The sequence below is a fragment of the Emys orbicularis genome, chromosome 8 (assembly GCF_028017835.1).
Source record: "Emys orbicularis isolate rEmyOrb1 chromosome 8, rEmyOrb1.hap1, whole genome shotgun sequence".
NCBI lineage: Eukaryota > Metazoa > Chordata > Testudines > Emydidae > Emys > Emys orbicularis.
This window is the reverse complement of record NC_088690.1, coordinates 113,548,151-113,568,559: the sequence shown is the minus strand read 5'-3', so window position 1 is coordinate 113,568,559 and position 20,409 is coordinate 113,548,151. Positions and strand designations below refer to the sequence as shown.

General features: G+C 60.7%; 1 protein-coding gene across 1 annotated transcript; it reads right to left on the bottom strand.

Annotated features, from left to right (window-relative positions):
- Nucleotides 1-4,254: 4,254 nt before the first annotated feature.
- Nucleotides 4,255-7,801, bottom strand: N4BP3 (NEDD4 binding protein 3). Its single transcript, XM_065410082.1, has 4 exons — nucleotides 7,385-7,801; nucleotides 6,368-6,931; nucleotides 5,305-5,562; nucleotides 4,255-4,827 (listed from the first exon to the last, which is right to left on the bottom strand). Exons 1-4 carry the CDS (start codon nucleotides 7,799-7,801, stop codon nucleotides 4,255-4,257), a joined length of 1,812 nt encoding a protein of 603 aa, XP_065266154.1.
- Nucleotides 7,802-20,409: the final 12,608 nt, after the last annotated feature.

The window sequence follows — 20,409 nt, the reverse complement described above, 5'->3', positions numbered from 1 at the left end:
CCGTCCACAGTGCGGGGAAACCATCCTCGCCGGGCGGGGGGAAGGGGAGGGCGCTGGAATGTACCATTTCCTGGGTGTTTAGCCCGAGATTCCTGGCCGTCCGGGCGCCCAAACTGCCGTGCAGCGCGCGGCTCCTAGCGGGGGGGTCGGTGCTGGGGGGAGGGAACCGTGCAGGGGGTTCAGTAATGGGGGGGGTCAGTGCGGGAGGGTGGGAACGGTGCGGGGGGGGGTCAGTGTTGGGGGGAGGGAACCGTGCGGGAGGGGTCAATGATGGGGGGAGGGAACCGTGCGAAGGGGGTCGGTGCTGTGGGAGGGTCAGTACTGGGGGGAGGGAACGGTTTGGGGGGGGGTCAGTGCTAGGGGGAGGGAATGGTGCGGGGGGGTCAGTGCTGGGGGGGTCAGTGCGGGAGGGTGGGAACCGTGCAGGGGGGGGTCAGTGATGGGGGGAGGGAATGGTGCGGGGGGGTCAGTGCTGGGGGGGTCAGTGCGGGAGGGTGGGAACCGTGCAGGGGGGGGTCAGTGATGGGGGGAGGGAATGGTGCGGGGGGGTCAGTGCGGGAGGGTGGGAACCGTGCAGGGGGGGGGTCAGTGATGGGGGGGGTCAGTGCGGGAGGGTGGGAACCGTGCAGGGGGGGGTCAGTGATGGGGGGAGGGAATGGTGCGGGGGGGTCAGTGCAGGAGGGTGGGAACCGTGCAGGGGGGGGGTCAGTGATGGGGGGAGGGAATGGTGCGGGGGGGGTCAGTGTTGGGGGGAGGGAACCATGTGGGGGGGCGGTCAATGATGGGGGGAGGGAACCGTGTGAAGGGGGTCGGTGCTGGGGGGAGGGAACGGTTCAGGGGGGGTCAGTGCTGGGGGGAGGGAATGGTGCGGGGGGGTCAGTGCTGGGGGGGGCAGTCAAGGCCCAGGCGGGCTCTGCTCCTGGGGAGGGAAGAAAGACTGTTGGGTCAGCACCTAGCAGGGAACCCACAATACCATTTGTGATCTCGTGCCCTTCGTACTGGCCCCACGTGCCTGGAGTCGGGGTGTCCCTGGCTCCCCCCGCCCCTGCTCCCTGCCTCAGCCCACAGCACAGGGGCTGCAGCTGCACTCAGGGGCTCCAGCCTCATGCCAGGCCCTGGGGAAGGGTGAGACAGTGACCAGGGTTCCCTGGGCCCAGGTGAACACAGGAGCTGGTAGGGGCCCAGGATTCTCCAGTGGGCCCACCTCTCAGCTCAGAGCTTTGGGCTGCCAGGCCAACCCCAGGAAGCACTAGTGGCTTCTCTGGGGGCATGCAGAGCTGCAGCTGCCAGTTTGCCTCACGGTGCTGCACATGCCGCTGTCTGAGCACCAGCCCAACGAGGGGCCCGGATGCCTGCACTGACCCTCCTGGCCAGGAGCAGGCATGGAGTGGCATATGCAGGTCTGGGTGTGTTTTCAGAGAGGAGACATGCAGCACCCAGGCTGGAGGGAGCATGTTAGCAGCTTGGTTCAGTGACAGAAATAGGACTTCACATCTCACCAGCCATAACCTTACCTGAGGGGGGAGGGGAGTTGTACAGGAGCTAGACAGGGGTGTAACTAGGAGCGAGGGGCTGGAATCAGGCGATGGAGTTGTCAGGCTGAACAATGCTGTAGAAGTCACTGCTGCCCTGGCCACACCAGCTGCATTCATGCCTTAGTGCCCTAAGAAGAGAGCATTTTGCTGGGGTGGGTTGGAAAGGGTTCCACAGGGTCCCTTTGGTTCAGTGATGGTGCATGGGTCAAAGAGAGACAGTGGCAGTATGAGGGTGTCTGCACAGGCTAGAAGCATGGGGAGGAAGGGCTGTCGTAGTCTCAGGATCCCAAGTCAGGGCGAGCTGCTCGGCAGTGCTTTTGGAGAAGGGCCCCTGCAGCATAGCAATGACAGTTACACCCGGCCGGGCCTCCATCTCTCTGAGTGTGAATCAATGTTGTGGAATTCAGGAAACCGGTTTCACCACCAACCCAATAATCTAAACACTCGGTTCTTCCTGAGACGCCACGACTCTGCCCTGTGGCATCTGCGGCAGGAGCTTGGTTTCTGGCTTCCCTGCCAAGTTTTGGTGCCGCCCTCTCCTGGGTCCCACCTCACCTCCCCATGGCTCTAATTGTTGGGTGTAAACCTGCTGCAAGAGCCCTGGCCTGATGTGGGCACCAGCAAACAAATGAGATTTCAACAGCCAGCTGGCCCAGAATAACAAACCTGCAGCAGATCCCGGGCTCGGGCTCCAGCTCCTCAGAGCCAAGCCCCACTGGGCTAGCAGCCAGGAGCACTGCTGTGTGTGCACAGCCTGTCACTGCAGGGCCAAGCCAGATCAATGGCGTGGACAGGTGCCAGGCACCACCATGACAAGAGGGGATTTAAAAGGAGACACTGGCCAGTGGTTGAGGGTACTACAACTGTTGGCATCTTGTGTATTTCAGTTCCAAGCAGAGTCGAGAGGGTGCTGCCAGGACGAGGCCAGAGAGATTGACCCTGCCAGCCCCCAGCACCTGTGTCCAGCAGGACTGAGTAGATGGGTGGAGAGGAACCAATCAGATAACCTGCAGCTGGGAGAGGCAAGTGGTGCTGCACCAGGACTGCTCGGGGGGGCTTGTGTCTGACCTTAAAGAGCAGCATGTCGCTGCCAGCCCATTAGAGACAAACCAGAGCCCCCACTCCAGCAGGAACACACACAATGGAGCAGGCAGCTCCTGTAGGTGGGGCCCAGCCCTGCTGCTAGCACTGGGCAGCCAGGGGCCAGGCCACGTGGAGCCCTGTCTGCATCATCCTCAGAAACTGGGCCCATGGTCCCCACGCTGGGAGCACTGCTCCCCTTCCCAGACTCGCCTGCCTTTAGCTCAACATCCCTGGTCAGCAGCAAATGGAGTTTTGGCTGCAGCAACCTCCTGGGGTGCAGAGTAAATACCAGCTTCACTGCTGCCCTATACTGTCAGCTGGGAGGCCTGTAGCTCACCCACGTGAGCACCCAGGGACGGCTGCTGGGGTCACCCCCATGGAGGGAGAGAAAAGCAGCCACAGGAGCCAGAAGTACCAAATTCAGATTTATTCCAGGAGAGGCTGAGCAGAGCCGTGCCAGGCCTGGACCTTCATATCCAGAGCACCCAGCAGCCAGCCCCGTGCCTCACCCCATGGTGCTAGCCTGCCCCTGCCCACCCCTCAGCACCAAGCCACAGCCTACGTTCTGCTTCCCTGGGTGCTCTGCAGCTGAATGGGGGGAAAGCTGACCACACCTTCCCCCTGATTGCACTTGTGCCTGTGACCCCACCAGGTGCTCTCCTGTGGGCTCTCGCTCTACACAGGCAGGTCCCATCCCTCCCCTCACCCTGGGCTGGGCTGGGCCGGGCCGGGCCGGTGGGGGAAAAGGTTCTTCATTTATCTCATCTCACTAGGCATGTGCTACTGCCTCACGGGAAAGCTTCATACCCAGACGTCGGCTGGGCCAGAACGGGGGAGGGTGGGCAAGGATAGGTCTGAGCGATGGTGCATGCTCTCTGGCAGGAGCTGCTTTCCATCTCCCCTTCTCTAGGTCAGGATACCGACCCAGCTCCGAAGCAGCACGAGAAGCCCCAGCACAGAGGCCACAGCCCTGGGTGGTCTGCAAAGCCCCTGCACCTGTCCCCCATGGCATGAGCCCTCTAGGCTCTCCTTTCCTCCTGCTGCAGAGACTCCAGCAGAGCCAGGTGCCAGGGCGGCTCTAGCCCCGGCAGGAAGTGCTCCGCAGCATCCGTGTTTCACATTTCCCAGGCCTCAAGCCCCAAGGCCAGGCTACCTGCATGGGCACAGCAGGGCAGGTTTACTCTGCCTGCAGCTCTCTGCTGGGGCCAGTGAGCAGTGCAGCCTCAGTGTGAAGGCCATGCAGCAAGACTGGCAGGCATGCAGCTTGGACAGTGTAAGGAGAGGAAGTTGGGCATCTCCCCAGCAGGGCCAGAGCCCTTGCTGGGGTAGGAAGCAGCAGGGGATGGGGGAGGAGGAACAGGAAATCCCACTTGATGCTGGGCTTCTGTTTGCCAGACAGTAAAAATCATGGTGCAAACTTGCCCTCCCAAGGCAGCTGTTGGAACACAGGCCCCTGCTGCAGAGGCAGAAGTAACACTTGCTCCTGAGACTCTCCCTGGGATAGACCTGCAGTGCTCACAGCATCATCAGTCTGAATGGAGAAGCCCCCTTGGCTAGCCCAGTCAATCCATGCTGCAGCCTGGGTACCATCCCAAGAGCTCTTGCTCCTTCCCAGTCCAGGCTGCTGGCTTCCCATTCAGATTTTTGAAGACTCGACTCTCTCGATCCAGGGTGAGTCTGCGTCAGCATCTCTGGACTCAGCCCGCAGCTGCCGCAGCTCCCTTTCCAAAGCCTGGCTGCGGTGGTACATCTCCATGTAGCTTGCCTGGATCTCCCTCTGGTAGCGCAGCACTTTCTCCTTCTCCTCCTGCCAGGTTTTCCGCTCCAGCTCAAAGTTCACAGCCTTCAGCTGGCCCTGGCGCCGCTCACGCAGCAGCTCTGCCCACAGCCACTCCACCTGCCTCTCCGGGGGCTCACCACTCTCGCTGTGAAGACCCCAACACTTGGAGTCGTCAGTTTCACAGCCAGAGAAGTCCTGGCAGACTGGCATGGGAGCATCCCCCAAAGGGAGGGAGGAGCTGGGCTCTGGTGGGGCCTGGAAGGAGTCCCCTAGCTGGGCCAGCTGAGAGTCCTTGGCTTGCACCTCTGCCCGGGCCTCCCGCAGCTGGGTCTTCAAGCTGAAGATCTCACTGACTTTCTGGGCCATCTCCTCCTGGGAGTCTCGAAGCTGCTGCTTGAGCAGTGAGATCTCAGCTGCCTTCTGACAAACCTGCAGGAGAGGCAGAGAAAGGGTGGGGAGGGACAGAGCAAGATATGAGATGCACAGGCAAAGGGGGGGGGGGGGGGTTTAGAATCATTGGGTGCATCTGGATAGGAAACCCCCATTCAATCCCAACTCTGCCAGGCAGGGGCATAGAGCATTAAACCTGCCATGGGGCAGCCATACCAGGCAGCACTCTCGGGATTCCCACAGGCAGGAAATGGAGGCTTTGTAGGGCTGTGAGGGATGGGGGCACTAGGCTTTTGGCTCTAGTGCCGGGTCCACAGCTGCATTAAGTCACAGATGACAGTGACTCAGCTTCTCTCTGCCTCGTCCTGAGCCAAAAGTTCCTCCCCAAAAACCCCAGAGCATGGTACAATTGGCGCCTGTGCCAAGGGCTGAGGCTGTGGGTTGGGACTGAGGGGCACTAGGACAGCTGTTGGGGCAGAAGGGTGAAGGAGAGCTGCAGGGCTCTCCTTTACTCACCTCCCACCTGGTCTCTTCTAGTTTGGGGCTGACACGTTCACACTGCTGCTGCCACTGCCTCAGCTCCTCGCACTGGCCCTGGTGCAGGCTCAGCTCCTCCTGCAGCCGCTTCTTCTCCTGCTGCGCTTTGTAGAGCTGCAGCTGCAGTGCCCGCTGGCTGCGCTGGGCCTGCTGGGTCACCTGCTGCAGCTTGGCGACATACATCTGCTTCAGCTCGTCCAGTGCATCCATCCACAGATGCTGTTTGTCCTCGAAAACCTGCTGGCACAAGCAGAGGTCTGTGCCCAGCTCCTGGGGCGAAGTGCCAGGCAGCCCAGCCCCCTCCAGCAGCTTGTTAGTGTCTGAGGCTGCTCCGGATCCCAGCCCTGCAGCGGGGAGCAGTTGCCCCAACTCCATGGTGGATTAGAGGTGGCTTAGTTAAACGGAAGTCACACCGAACCTAGCACAGGGAGCAGCCTGGCCCCATGACACTGGAATGGGAAGCACCAGCTCTAAGAGCCACCCCGCAGCAACACACAATCCATCTCCAAGCAGGATTCAGCCAGGACAGCAGGGCTCACCTCCCGGCACTGGACCATTCCCACCCTAGTACGAGCTTCTGAAACATAAATGTCTCCATTGTCTCAAGAGAGCACATACAGGCTGGGCAGCTGCTCCTATGGGCCACCCACCGCCACCTTCCCTTGGTGCAAGGGGGAAAAGGCTCCTCGTGCACTGAGATTTTCCAGCCCAATCTCTCTGGAGCAAGCCCGATGCTCTGGCACTGGGAGCAGCAGAGCCCAAGCTCCCCATTGCTCAACAGGTCACTGGATTCTGGAGGTGAACATGCCCTTCCCCCGCTCTGCTTGCACCAGACATAACACACCGGCACACTACTGCCAGCACAGCACTCCAGGGAATCATGGACCACGCACAGACCCCAACACGCAGTGAGCTCCAAGACAACAGCATGGGGGCAACACATGAGACACTAGCATCCCTGCTTGGGGGGGGGAGAGGGGTTAGGATGGGGGGGAAGCAGGCCCAGGGCCCTGCACCCTCAGGCCAGCCCCACTGCACTCACCTGCGTGAAGGGGTCTTCAGTCTCGCTAAGGCTCCTCTTCAACTGCCACAGCTCCCCACTCTTCTCCTGCAGCCGGTCCTCCAGCTGCTTCACCACATCCTCCAGGGAGTAGGTGAACTCGTAGGGGGGTGGGGGCTCCCCAGAGCTTTGCAGACGGCTTAGCGTGGCCATGCTCTTGCAGGACAGAGGTGCTTTCTCCACTGCCAGGGGGTCTCTGGGGCCCCAGGAGGCCCTGTCAAGGGAGCCCCCAATGTGGTTGATGTGGCCCATGGAGGCGCTGAACTGGCCCTGGGCAGGTTTGAAGTGGGGAGGGTAGATGGGGAAGCTCTGGATGGAGTTGTGGCTGGAATCGGAGGCCTCGTCTAAGCTGATGGTGTGCAGCAGGTGGGTGCGCGTGTGGCCATGCTGGGAGGAGGCACCGGTGCTGGTGCTGCTCTGGGACAGGAGGGTGTGCAGGCTCCCGTTGCTCTTCGACAGCTTCTGCCCTTTAGATGAGGCCAGACCCTGCATGGAGACCAGGCCTTTCCCAGCCACTGCCTTGAAGGCCGATGGCCTGATCCGACACTGAAAGACAAGGGAGCCAAGGATCAACCTGGTCTCAGCAGAGCCACCCAGCCCTGCTGCCCCTCCACTCAGCAGGGAGAAGAGCTGAGGCACCCCCGTCTGTGTCCCCAGCTGCAGGATGGCTCAGGGCTGCCCCACCCCTTTGCCCTGGACACAGAGATGAGGTTTATGTACGAGGACCTTGCAGCAGCTCCCAGCTTCCATCTGTCACAGCAGTTACACGGGCCCATCACCACCTGGCCTGCCAAGAATATGGGGACTGTCCGTAAGGGCCCCCTCCTCACATGTTCTGCGCCAGCCAGCTCCCATTTGGTGGCTGCACTCCACTCTAGAGACAGCTGCATTTCAGGGGCGGTTGGTGCAACGCACTTGTGGGAAACATCCTTACAACTAGTCCCGTGGATCCCTAGCCACATGGGCTGCTCCAGCCCAGCCCATCACCCAGGGCCTCACCTTGTCAAAGCGGCCCCGCTCCGGCAGCGAGCTCTTGGAGAAGTCTGCCCCCCGGTGGTGCTCGCGGGAGTAGCGGTCAGGGGACCGGTTCTCACGGTCGCTCTCGTAGTCCCGGTTGCAGGACACCCCCAGCGCCTGGTGCTTCCTCTCGGCCCGGGGCTCCTTCCTGGCACTGTGCAGGTAGCTGAAGAGCTCCCGCTGGCTCGGGCCCTTCCGGAGCAGGCCGTCCGGCTGCCGGAGCCCCCGCGAGCCCCCCAGCACCGCCCGCAGCTCCACAGGCGTCAAGTCCTGCTTCTCCACCAGGCTGCCCACGCTGCCCATGCCGCAGCCGTAGCTCCCAGGCGCAGAGGCTAGGGAAGAGTCAAGGAGGCAGTTGCCAGGGTCACAGGTCACATGAGGGGCCTGTGCTGTTGCCATGGAGAATTAGACCAACGTGTGGTACCAGCACTGCCAAAGGAGGGAACAGACAATCAGCAAAGGGGCGTGAGTGGCTGGGGCCACTCTATGTCCACCAGCCCCACCCAGAGGGGGAGAGCAGGGCTCCCTCCCCCATCCCCATGGATGCCCAGCCAGCCAGAGGGGAGACAGAGAGGCCACATCTCCCTGTGTCATGCAGAGCCCACTACTACTCCCAGCATTCACAGCAGGGCCCCAAAGACTCATCCAGGGTCCCCATGCAGGGACCCCCACCCCACCCCCGCCTACAAGCAGCCTCTGGTGGGAGTGGGTCTGTACGGAGCCAGCTGCTCCCTTCAGGCCTGTAAGCTGAGGATGCCGGTGCCTTCTTTCAGCCTCTGGAGCTGGGAACCCCAACAGGAGCCAGCCAGACACTAGCATGTTCCCCAGAGATAAAGCAGGGTCCTCTGCCACTGACCTGCTCCCCCCAGGCAGCCAGAGCCGAGCCCCAGGGAGCAGCACGCTGGGAGGATCCGGCTGGAAGTCGGTCTGCCTTGCCACCCAGCCAAGGCTGAACTGCTCCCTCCTGTCTGACGTGGTGGTTCCCACACCCAGCTCCTCCTCCCGCCTGGGGGGCTGGGGAGGGAAACCAAAACAAGCATATGCCACCCAGCCAGGCAGGCAAGCTCCAGAGCTCCTGTCGCCCGCCTGGGCTCTGTCCCCCGGCTGATTCCTGGACAATTGGTCCACACACGGCTGTGGCTGCCTCCTCCCAGCTCAGACGGGACCCTGGGCCAGCAGCATGGTCTTTACACCCACCCACCCACTCTTCCAGGAGCCTTTGCAGACCCTGGCCACAGCACTGCGTTGGGGGGGGGCTCCTCAGGCCGGCTCAGGGGAGAGCAGTCAAGAGGGGTGTGGGGGATCCAGCCCAGGCAGGCAGACGACACCCCTCCATGGCTGTTCTGAGGCCTGGGGCCGGCAAACTGGGGTCTCAGTAGCACAAAATCCAGCATCCAGCTTAGCTCCCTGTTGGCAGCCACAGCAGAGGGGCTAAGGGCTGGCTGGGCTACAGAGGCTGCTACCCCCTGGCTCCCAAGGAGGGGGCAGTGTCCCTTGTCTGAGCTGCACCCACTGTGGGCATGACTGGCTCCCCCAGGGCTGCCAGGCCAGTGCCTCCCCTCCCCTTTAGTGCAGCTCCTTTCCCTTCAGAGGAAGGCCCAGAGCCCAGCTCAGGAGCTGGGGGAAAGAAGCCCAGCAGCTTTCAGCCTTGAGGTGCGAGTGCAAGATACCAGGGGAATCCCTGCGGGGGAGACATGGCCCTTTGCTGGAGGCTGGGCCACTGAACGTGCCAAGTGCTGCCCTAGCGACGGCGCAATGCCAGAGTCCCCAGGCGGCGGAGGCAAGGTGCCCCCAGACAGTCCCTCAGGCGGCAGGGCACTGCTGCAGCTGGGATGGAAAGTCTGGCTGGGCAGAAGCTCCCCGCATGAGCCAGAAACTTTTTCCATTGGGACCTGGTCCTGACCCCACTGCACTCAATGGACAAACTCTTGCCAAGTCCCGTGGGCTCAGAACAGGGTTCCTGCCCCTCCTCGACCAGCTGCACCAAGAGGAGCAAGGCAAATGGCAGCCCAGGCCTACACGTACCCAAGGCCCCCTGGCCTGCGCTCCCTGTCCCCCCCGCCACTCCATCCCCTCGAGGAGGGGCACAGGGGCGAGGCGTCCAGCTCCTCCAGACAGCAGCAGAGGTTGAAGCCAGTGTCCCGGCCCCAGCCCTGAGGAGGGGCAGGGCTGAGATGCTCCATTCCAGGCAGCCAACGGAAGCCGATGCTGTGGCATGGGGGCTGCGGGGCACAGGCCAGATGGCACCAGCGGGGGAGGCAGGAAGTGGCAGTTTCCTTAGCAGGTTCCAGGCTGCACACTCCGGGCCCTGCTGGGAGGAAGCCCAGGAGGAAACTGACAATGCTGCTTAGCAACTAACAAGCCCCTCACCCTTCCCATGAGGCACAGGGGACAGGAACAGCCCCTCCCTCCCCAGTGCTACCCAGGGCAGTGGTCAGGCCTCCCCCTCAGTGCATAGGGCTACCGACCCGGCATCATCCCCAACATGGTCGTCTCCCCAGGCTGGCTCCAGCGCCGAGGGAGCAGCTGCTTGTTCCCCTCACAGTGCCCTGCTCCCTGCCCTTCAACCCTGGGCAGCAGCGGGTACAGCAAGACCAGCCAGCTCTAGGGCTGCTGCCGCACCAGGAGGGAGCACAGAGAACCCAGCCCAGCCTGAGAACCAGCATGATGCCCACGAGGTCCCGGCTGGGAGAGCTCCTTGCTCTGGGCAGCATTTCCACCTGCCCTGGACTGCGGACCTCACCCCAATGCCCCCGAAGGCCGCTGCCCACTTACTGCAGGCTCACGCTTTGCCTCGGGCACCCAAATCGGCAGTGGCATTTCCACTGGCAAAGGCAGTCTCCAGGGGCTTGCTCTCTGTGCCCTGCCTCCAACACCTTCCCTCTGCTCTTCGCCGGGACAGGCAGCCAAAGACTGCAGAGCCAGCGGGGGCAGAGTTCGCTAGAGGCCCCATTTTACAGATGGGGAAAGTGAGACAAAGCGGTTAAATGACTTGCCCAGCAAAGACCAACCAGCCCTGGAATAACGTCTCGACAGCCAAAAATGAACAGGCTAAGCACAGGAACAGCACGGCTGCCAGTCTGCCCATGCGGCAGTACTGCCTGTGTCAGGAAAGCACAGCCTGTGCCATGACTCTCACCCACTTGTCCTCGAACACTCAGCCCTGGATACCCGAGCGTGGGGGGGGGGGGAGGGGGCGGGAACTTCCCTTCAGAGCCCCAGTGAGAACAGGACAGCCAAGTATGGGGGTGGGGAGGTGAAGCTGTCCAAGGCCCATAGCTGGGAATCTGTTACAAGTCTCAGCACCACTGCAGCTTGGGGGACAGGAGGAGGGGGTCTCAGCCTGCTCCAAGCCCAGCACTGCCAGTGCCCGACAGATCCCTGCTGGGGGCCCTGGGTCAGGCACTGCCCTGGCCCAAGGGAGCTCCCAGCTCAGGTGTAACGCCCCAGCTCTCTGCACCAGGCACTGTGTAAACAAACAACTCCCCTTTAATCACTGTCACACACAAACCTGTCTGACAGCTCCTGCCCTGCAAGGTCATCTCCCTCCTAGGGAACCCAGCATCTGCTCCCACGAGCCACCTGCATACGGCTTCCAACCTGGGGAGGAGGGATCCACGCTCCTCAGGGGAGCTGGGCCACCCTGGATGCTGCTGGGAGCTCAGAGGGGTCTGCAAGGGCTCTTGCTCCTCAGAGGCTGGGCAGGGCTCCCTGCACCTCAAGCACCAGAGTCTCCAGCAGCAGGCCCCACACCCTGAAAAAGCTGCTGGGACCAGACCCCACAGCCGACTCCCCCTCAAGACCCACACAAGCACCCCAAGAAGGAGTGGACTGCCTCTGTGGAGCAGGGATGGTCCACGGAGCAGCTCAGCTTGCAGGAGCTCCTGGGCCCAATCTCCTCCCTGTACCTGAGATGCCACTGACACCTGTGCCCAGTGGGCATCTCCCTTCGAGTGCACAGCTCTGGCAGACCAAGGCAAGTGGTGCCCAGGTGCCAGCCCACTGCCTCCTCCCCTTCCCCTTCTTAGAAGGGGCTTTTTGGCTGCCTGAGGGGCACATGGCAGGGGCGGGCACCATGCAGTTCCAGGCCTCTCGGCCCACTGGCCCCTTGCTCTCTTCTGCAGCAGCCTCTCTGGGTGAGCCATGTCAGTGGGGTGGGGCCCATCCCAGAACAACCCTGTACACACCCCCATGGAGGGGACGGGACCTGAGCTGGATTCCAGGTGTGTTGCACTGGAAAGCAACTCTCAGCCCCAGCCGGGACACAGCCACCCTCCTTGGGCCCTAGGATAACCCCACATGCTGTCACACAGGAATAAAACACTTCAGACTGAACACGGGGCACAAGCTTTTTACAGGGAGGGGAATTAACCATTGGCGCGGCTTGCAGGGTTAATTCTCCATCATTGGAGGCTCTAAATCGAGACTGAGCGTCTCTTTGTAAAAGCCTCCTTCATGGCTTCGCTCAATCCCGCAGTGTGGTGCCATTTGACATCACCCCTGGAAGAGCGCTGCAGCAGCACATCACCCCCTAATGTCACACTGGGGCAGTGGGGTCAGCACTTACTGCAAGGGGAGAACATCCCTTTTACTGAGACACCTACTTTGGTCCCCAAAGCACCTGGCTGTTCCTGGGAGGTGAGCCGCACCGGTCCTGCTTAGCACTGCAGCGACCACAGCCGCAGGAGGCCTGGCTAACTCCCAGCCCCTGCTGCGCAGACAGATTGGGAGCAGCCTGAAGGTATCCAGGACACACAGACGTGAGGAACGTTCTCACCTGGTCCAGGAGCTCCTGGGAACAGGGAATGCTCAGTGAGTGACTCCCCAGCCCCTTCCTTGGGTGGCAGTTGGTCCATTGCACACGACACTGCCCAGCCATCAAAGCACGGCCCTGGCAGCCACAAAGCAAGGCTATCAGCTCCCTCCAGGTGCCAATGGGACATGCCCCAGCCCCTCTGGAGTCCACAGAGTCTTGCCAGGACCTGGGCCTGTATCCCGATTGGTCTGGAAGTTCCTTTCAAATCAGCCTCTGGCACCTGCCGGGCTCCAATCCCGCTGGGCTGGAAGGGCCCTTCCGGACCGGATGGGTCCCACGCATTCCGCAGAGCAACCTGGGGAAGAGCTCGTGCAGTGCAGCAGAGCTTGCGGGCCGGATTCAATGGGAGCTTGGCCACGACTTCATCAGGAGCAGGCAGGGCCCTGGTCCCCTGCCCTGGCTTTGGAGAGGCAGGCATCAGCACAGCCTGTGTCTTCAGTAACAAAAGGGACAGGCACTGGGACTGTGGGAGAGACCCTGGGTGGACTTAAACCATAGACACCTCCCCAGGGCCACGGCCACAGCACGACTCACAGAGGGGCTGGGGCTGCATACCAAGGGAAGGTGCCATCCACCCAGCAGTGCTGTGCTTGGGGGGCAGGGACAAATGGGGACCAGCCATGTGATTACACAAGCTGCCCTGGAGCAGCACGGGAGTGGGGTGGGAGGCGTTGAGGAAGGATGAGAAAGCAGCCCCATCCCACGGCCACACAGCTGGAACACTTCAGCCCGGTGGCATCTGCACAGGGAACGTTCGAGCTGGGAAGATGCTGCCAGTACAATGTAGCCTGGGATTTCGAGCTGGCCAGCGAAGAGCCCAGAGCAGGGCTCAAGCAGTGGCTGTACCCACAGGGGCAGGCTCTTCAACCCACACTTAAGATGGAGTTTTTGAAAATTAGATTCAGCTTTCAGGGCTTAGGGGACTAGCCTGACACCCCCTCCCCCAGCTCTTCACACAGGCCACCAAGCCTGCAGTCTGGGCTGCATTCATGCCAGCAACCTGGCAGGAAATGGCCCAATCCCCTGAGTCCTGCAGACCCCAGGGAGATGGGCTTTGTTGGCTCCTAGAGACTGGCTTTGCCAGGCTTCTTCCCCATGCCCTTGAGCCACAATGAACAGCAAGAATCCAGCAGCCCCAGGGAGTCTGTCCCAGGCAGGGAGGCTGGGGGTTATTCTCCAAAACCTGACCAGCATCTCAGCACTGGTTGGAAACACTAGACCAGTGGTTCTCAAACTGTGGGTTGCAACCCCGTTTTAATGGGGTTGCCAGGGTTGGCTTAGACTTACTGGGGCCCGGGACCAAAGCCAAAGCCCGATCCCCACCACCCAGGGCCATAGCCCGAGGGCTTCAGCACTGGGTGGCAAGCCTCAGATTACAGGCCCCCAGCCTAAGACTGAAGCCCTTGGGCTTCTGCTTTGGCTTCCCACCAGCAGCAGCGGGGTTCAAGAAGGCTCAGGCTTCAGTCCCCTCTCCTGGGGTCATGTAGTAATTTTTGTTGTCAGAAGGGGGTCTCAGTGCAGTGAAGTTTGAGAACTCCTGCACTAGACAATTGCTGCTCCACCTCCCTGCCCCTGGCAAGCTCCCCAAGAGCCGCGTGCTATTTACAACCCCCAGGTGCCGAGCAGTGACAGGATGCTCAGCACGGGGCCGCCCACCCCTTCTTACTCCAACGGGAAGAACCAGGAACCCCCAAACATCATCAACCCCTAAGTGAAGATGGGCACTTCCCTGGGCAGCCACAAGATGCCTGTGGCAAGCGGAGGCAGAAGCACCAGACCATGAAAATGGCAGGCGTTTCCTGGCTTCTTCTGCCAGATCCTGTGGGTTGTGAAATCCCCAGGGCAGGTGAACACCACAGCTTGGGAACACCACCGGAGCACCTCCGCAGTATCCCAGCTGCTATCCCACATGGAGTCCCAAAGCACAGCCCAGCCTAGGCACTGTTCAAGCTCCGGACAGGGCATTCAGCCACCCATACTCATACCACATGTCCCGAGGACGACTCCCGCCGCTACCCTGCATCCCTCCTCTTGCCAAGGCCTTGCTGTCAGACACCCACTAGCAGGTTCTGTAACCCAAGTTCCACAGACACACCGCTTCACAACGGTGACGGGGAGACAACACTAGGCTGATGGGGACCGCAGATCACCTTATCTCTAAAATGACCAGCAGCGTGCAGAACGAGGAACACACCTGCGGGGACGGGGGGTGGGGGGGGATTTTCAAGCGTAAAACCCTAGTAAAGCCCAACACATGTTGTATAAGCCAAGAGCCCAAGTCTGCTAACCCTCACTGCCCACACCACAAACCCTGAGCATCCAGTGTCAGGTGCCCAGGCAAAGAGGCTGAGGAGCGGAGGTCAGAGTGGGGCAGAACGGGCTGGTGTCCCACAGGCCAGGCGGGTATGTCTGAGACAGCAATCCATGCTGAAACACAGACATATTCTTGCTGAAGGGGGTCACCGTTAGCTCCAGACCCACGCTCCTGTCTGAACACTGTTCATGTCCTATTGCCGCAAGGAGCAGCTCAGAACACGGGAGCTGGAGGAGAAGGAAACATTCCTGTTGTGTTCTCGGAGTGTCTGACAGCACCTGGTACAATCAGTTCACCCCCATTTGCAGGATCTTTCATGTGGCCAGAGAGGAAAGAACCTGTTTTAAAAATCCAAGTCTTACACTCTCAGCTATGGCAGTGCGGAGGCCGCAGGGAACCTGACCTGAACAGAGCAGCTCTGGCAGCAGTGGGGGGTTTGCAGCTCGGGGCATGCAGAGCTCGGAGCCAGGTGGCGGCACTGAGGACCCCGGTTAAGGAATCCTGAATCCGATCTCAAGCCAACAGCACCGTTTTGCCGGGGATGGGTCCCCTCCAGCAGAGCAGACACGCTTGGCAGGGAGGTGGGCGGCTGCCTAGCAGGGGCGCCCCCCTGTCCCTGTGTCACGGGCACCAGCAATAGTGACCGAGAAACGGCCTTTCTCCAGTACCCGCCCTGGTCCAGCCCGGCTCCCCAGGAATCGCTGGGTGCAGGGCAGATCCCAGGAGCGGAACCCCCCTCCCCCGGCTCGGGAGCCCAGTAACGCGTGGCCGACCCAGATCAGCCCCGAGACGCCCAGCGCCCGGGTAAGCGAGTGAGAGACCCCGGCCTTCGAGCGCTCCGCGGCGGGGCCTCGCTACCACCCGCCCCGGGCTCCCCCCCACCCGCCGCTCGGCAGCTGTTCCAGACCCGCCACGGCTCCTCTCCAGCCCGACCCAACTGCTCCGCGCTCCCGCCCGGCCCGGCCCGGGCCAGCCCCACCCACGCCCTGGCCGGGCCGGGTTCGGCGCACCCCGAACACAAAGCCAATGTCCTGCCAGCCTGGCCCCGCGCAGAGCCGAGCCAAGCCGGGCCGGGCCAGCCCCCAGCCGGATGCGGGGCCGTAGCACGGGGGCCCGGGCCAGGCGCCGCAGGTCGGGCCGAGGCTCGGCGGACACGTGCCCCGCGCGCGGCGGGCGGGCGGCCCCGGGACTCACCAGGCTCGCGGCGCGGGCTCCGCGCGGCTGCTGCAGCTCGGCCGGGGCAGAGGCAAAACCCGGCGTGGACGCGGCTCCCGCCCGCAGCCGCTCTGGGAACCCAACCCGGGGCTGCAAAGCCCGGCCTGGATCGCAGCCCGGGGGCGGGGCCCTGCGTTGCCAGCCCCGCCCACCCGTGCCCCGTCCCGCGAGCCACGGGGCCGCTGCTCGCCGCGGTTTGAAAGGGGCCGGCACGTGAGAGGGGGGCCGGGCCGGCAGATGGACCCCCCCCGGCTCCTACAGCCCGGTAGCCCTGCAGGCAGGAGCAGATTAAGCAATTGCTGAGAGCCCCAGCAGCTCCGGGGGCCCCTATATTCGCTTTTCATTATTGGGGGGGGATATTCCTGTTTAGCGCCCCCCCACCGTTATCACCGCCCCGGGGAGGCACATGGAGGTTCCGATCCACAGAGCCCTGCTCAGCTAGTTCTGCCCAACTTTGCAATGCCGGTTAACTTTTAACTCCCTCAGTCACTGGAGACCCTGGGCTGGGGAAACCCTCGCCTTCCTAACCCGTCCTTGCCAGGATCTGCAGCGGGCTGCCTGCCCTAGAGCACCCGCTCCCTCTTTCCAGCTGCTCCAGCACATCCAAGGCCGCTAGAAATACCGTACTCTTACCCTGGGCAGCACTGCCGCTGTTGGCGCAAAGGTGCTGGGTCAGGGTGGGCTTGGCTGGGAGCAGAGGCAGCCCACCGGCTACTGGTTGCATCCACACCTGCTCCATGCTATGAGCCCCTGCCCTAGGGAGCAAACCAAGTATTCAGTCTCAGTGCCCCCTTGGCCTCTCTGCCAGCCCCGTGCTCACACCCTGCGCCAGAACGCTGGGCTCTGGCACGGGGGCCTCTGGGTGGTGTGGTTCCAGCGGGCTGACAGGGCCTGTTTTGATTATTGCCCTTTACAAATGTAGGCCCCTCATTTCACAAACAGCACCAGGACTCAAGACAACCTAAAGAGTAGGGCTCCAGCTGGAGTCCTGGAACAGGTCACCCAGAACACCCCATTACAAACATCTGATCCATCCCTCCATGATCCTCCTATTCCCAGAAAGATGGTATCTACAGGGGGTTCTGTGCCCATCTCTGCCTCACCATGACTGTGCAAATCTCATCCCCTCCCCATGCCTCAGTTTCCCCCTTTGCACAAAGGTGATAACGGTCCTTCCCTCCCGGGGGGGGGGGGGGATTATGAAGCTTTATGAATAGACATTCCCAATGTGCTTGGAGCCCTTGGCCGGCAGGTGCTAGAGATGGGTAGAGGGCAAGTACTATTACTGGAGGAGTTAGACAGAGCTGCTCCCAACCCCTCCGGGTGCTGGAATTTCTGCCATGAACAAGTCCTGTCCCCACAGAAGGTTGCCAGGGTACAGGCAGAGCTAGGCAGGGACACATGCACTGCAGGCTGCTTCAAGCCATGCCTCCAGCTGTTTACAGGGGCAGTGTCACCACATCCACTCGTGGGCAGTGTGTGTCCTTGCACATCTGTGTCCTTTATTACAGCCATAGCAGCAGGGAGCCTGTGTCCCTGAGGGTCACAGTCCGTTCCCAGGTGAAATGATGCTTGGCCTCACAGCCCACTCCCTAAAGAAGAAAATCTGCAGCTTAAAAGGGGGAGGGACCTCACGAGCAGGAAATTGTGATCTGCTTCAGTAATCAGCAAGTGCCCCATCCCACAGTTAGGAAACTCAAAGAGCACACAGCACTGTGGGGAGAGCCTGGCTCACCTTGCTGCAATACGAGCCACCTGCATGTGTGCTTGGCCCTGGTGGAGCATGGTGACAGGCCCTGGCTCTCCGCAGAAGGTGTACGTGAGGAGTTCAGTGCTGCCAGGACTTGTTCGCTCCCCAGCCCTGGGGCTCGGCACTGGACATGTATCATCGGGATTCGCATTGTGAAACCCATTGAAGTTGATGACAGGAAACAGAACTGGCCAGGGATGAAACATCTGATTGTATGAAGCATCCAGAATTTCCAGCCATGCACACCTAGCATTCCTGTTCCCGCATTGCTGAGCTGCAATGATAGGGTCTCGTGGTAATGGAACTGCAGCGGCTCCCTCCAGGCCCTTTGCTCCGTTTATAAAGACCATGTTGTCAACACCAGACTAAGTGGCACCTCTCTCACTTCTCCATGGAAGTCTTGATTGCTGAGAATACGTGGGCGAGATCAGTGACAGCCCTTGAATCAGCAGCAGTAATTTTAGAATCTGGCCTTGCCTGAGAGGAGGCTGCATGCAGCGCCCTGATTGTGCTGTGCTGGACGGGGGTGGGGTAGGGGGTGGGAGCGGGGCAGCACAAGGGCTTTTTGCTAAACATTCTTCAGCGTGCAGCCAGCCTGGCTCGCTGGGTTTCACCAGCTCACGGAAGGCAGCTGAGGTGTTTCAAAGGGAATCCCAGGGAGCCTCTTCTGCTCCCATTGTCAGTTACACAGAGCACAGCACAGGGATGAGCTCTCTCCTTGCCGCACCTGCCTGCTTTAGTCATGAGATGTGACACAATCAAGGCCTCTGAATCAGACCCGCTCACTCCCAGCCGGGCCTGGTTTTGTTCCTTTGCGTCCTCCCCAGCTGTCACCAGCTCAGGGAGTCGGGATCCTGGGGCGTGATGATGGTTGCAGCAGAGACAAGGATGCAAGCACCAGCCGAGCTCACTCCAAAACAGGGACCCAAGCAAAGCACCAGCACCTTCTAACTCAGTAATTACATGCACTATGCAACACACGCACGCCTCCGGGCAGAGACTGTGGCGACTGGTTCTGAGCAGCTCATCACTGTGAAGCCAAGAGCCCGATTTCCTGGGGCCTGGCTCGGTTTTTAAATGGTTGGGGTTGCTAATGCTCAATTAGGCACCAGGGAGGGGCACATCAGCATTGCCTGCAAGGGGCAAAATGAAGGCCTGAGCTTCCCTGAGGAATACCCTAGTCCCATAGGCTCTGAGCTGCCCTGCCACCAAGCTCCACAGCATGCCCCTTTCCCCAGTGCAGGAAGCATCTGGGGCTGGAAGAGCCAAAGGAGCGAGGGATGGATCTGGGGTGGAAGGAGGTCTGGCCAAAGTGTTCTTACATCCTGCTGATTCTGCAGACCTGAAATGGCCTGTAAGCCTCTTAACACAAACTCACTTGCAACCGTGTGCACACAATTTGCCTCAGCAACTCCCCATCTATTTTAAAATCTCCTCAGTAAAATGCATCTCCCCTCCCTCCTCTCTGTCTTGGCTCTCTGTGTGACTATAGTTTTCTGGGGTTGATGCCATAACATGTTGAGAGACCCAGTTTGCACAAGAGCCTTTACACAATTTAAAGCTGCACTAGGTAGTGCTCACAAACACACGCGCTCCCACACCCCCGTGCTGATTACACCTTGTGCAGACACTTCAGTAGCACGGCAGTTTGGAAAGCAGGGCAGTCTGTCCAATGCATCTTCTGGCCCAAAGGCCATTGCTTCCCCTCCCTGCCTTTATCAGTGGGGTGTCTATTCAATTGTGATCTCTTGGGACATGGATCTGCCTCGTTATGTGACAAGCAGCCCCAGTTTGGGGTTTTGTAGGATCAATAATAGTAAAGTCTTACGGTAGGTTACATTCCCCTGGCAGTACAGTCTAGAGCCCCATGTGTGCACAGAACGGGCATTAGTCATACGCCCACTTGGTATCCCTCAGCTTGCCAGGCCGGGATGGAGGGGTACGTACTGGAGCAAGTGGTAATGCCATCAGCCTCACTGCCTCAGCAGGTTTTGGGGACCCAGGTAGAAGAAGCTAGTCGTACTTGGGACCTGCTGCTACAGGTCCTTTAGGTCTCTTCTCTTGGAGGTTATTGAAGATGGTCTGGCTCGGGGTGGCGTAAGAGTGGCTGGGGTGGATCAGTGAGATGGCTTTCACTATGACCTTGTAGTCCATGCTGAGGAGCAAAACTGGGTGCCAGTTAATTAGCTCAGTTTCCCCTTTTTAGGCAGCAGGGTGAGCACGGCTTGCGAGCACGACAGGGGGGCACCGTGCTCCTTAAGGACTTGGCCCAGGGGGTGGCAAGGGCCAGGCTGAGGACAGCGCAGAATATGCGGCAGAACTCCACAGTCAGCTCATCTCTTAGCTGCCAGGACTTTACCTGGCTGGTCCCTGAAGCTCTTACAGCATATTTCATTGGCCGCTCAGCTCCCCCTAGGGGAAACCTGAGCTCGTGCAATAGCCACGGATTTGCTAAGGAATGCTGCAAACTGACCCCTGCCCTCCTGTAGTCAAACAGGAGTTTTCCCCAGGCAATGGGGAGCTGTATGGGCCTGTCTCCCTGTCCCTGGCTCAGTCCATCTCTTCCTTCTTCTGTCCAGGGCGGGGCTGAGGCATAAGAGCTCCTCATGGTAGGGTTCCAATCAGCAGAGGATTCTGCCTGCGCCCCATGGAATGAGCCTCCCAAATACCCGGAGAAAACCTGCTTCAATACAGAATTAAAACCGCCTCCGACTGCACATCCCGAGTTTTCACCTACCACCCCACATGGAACCCACATGGGGTATCAAATAACTGCACCCCATACTCAATGGGGACCCCATCCCAAAGAAACCTTTCCCAAAACCCCTTTTCTGGCTTTCAAACAACTTCCCAAGCTCATCATCAGAAGCAAGCTGCCCACAGACCAGGACACCCCAACACAGCACCAAACC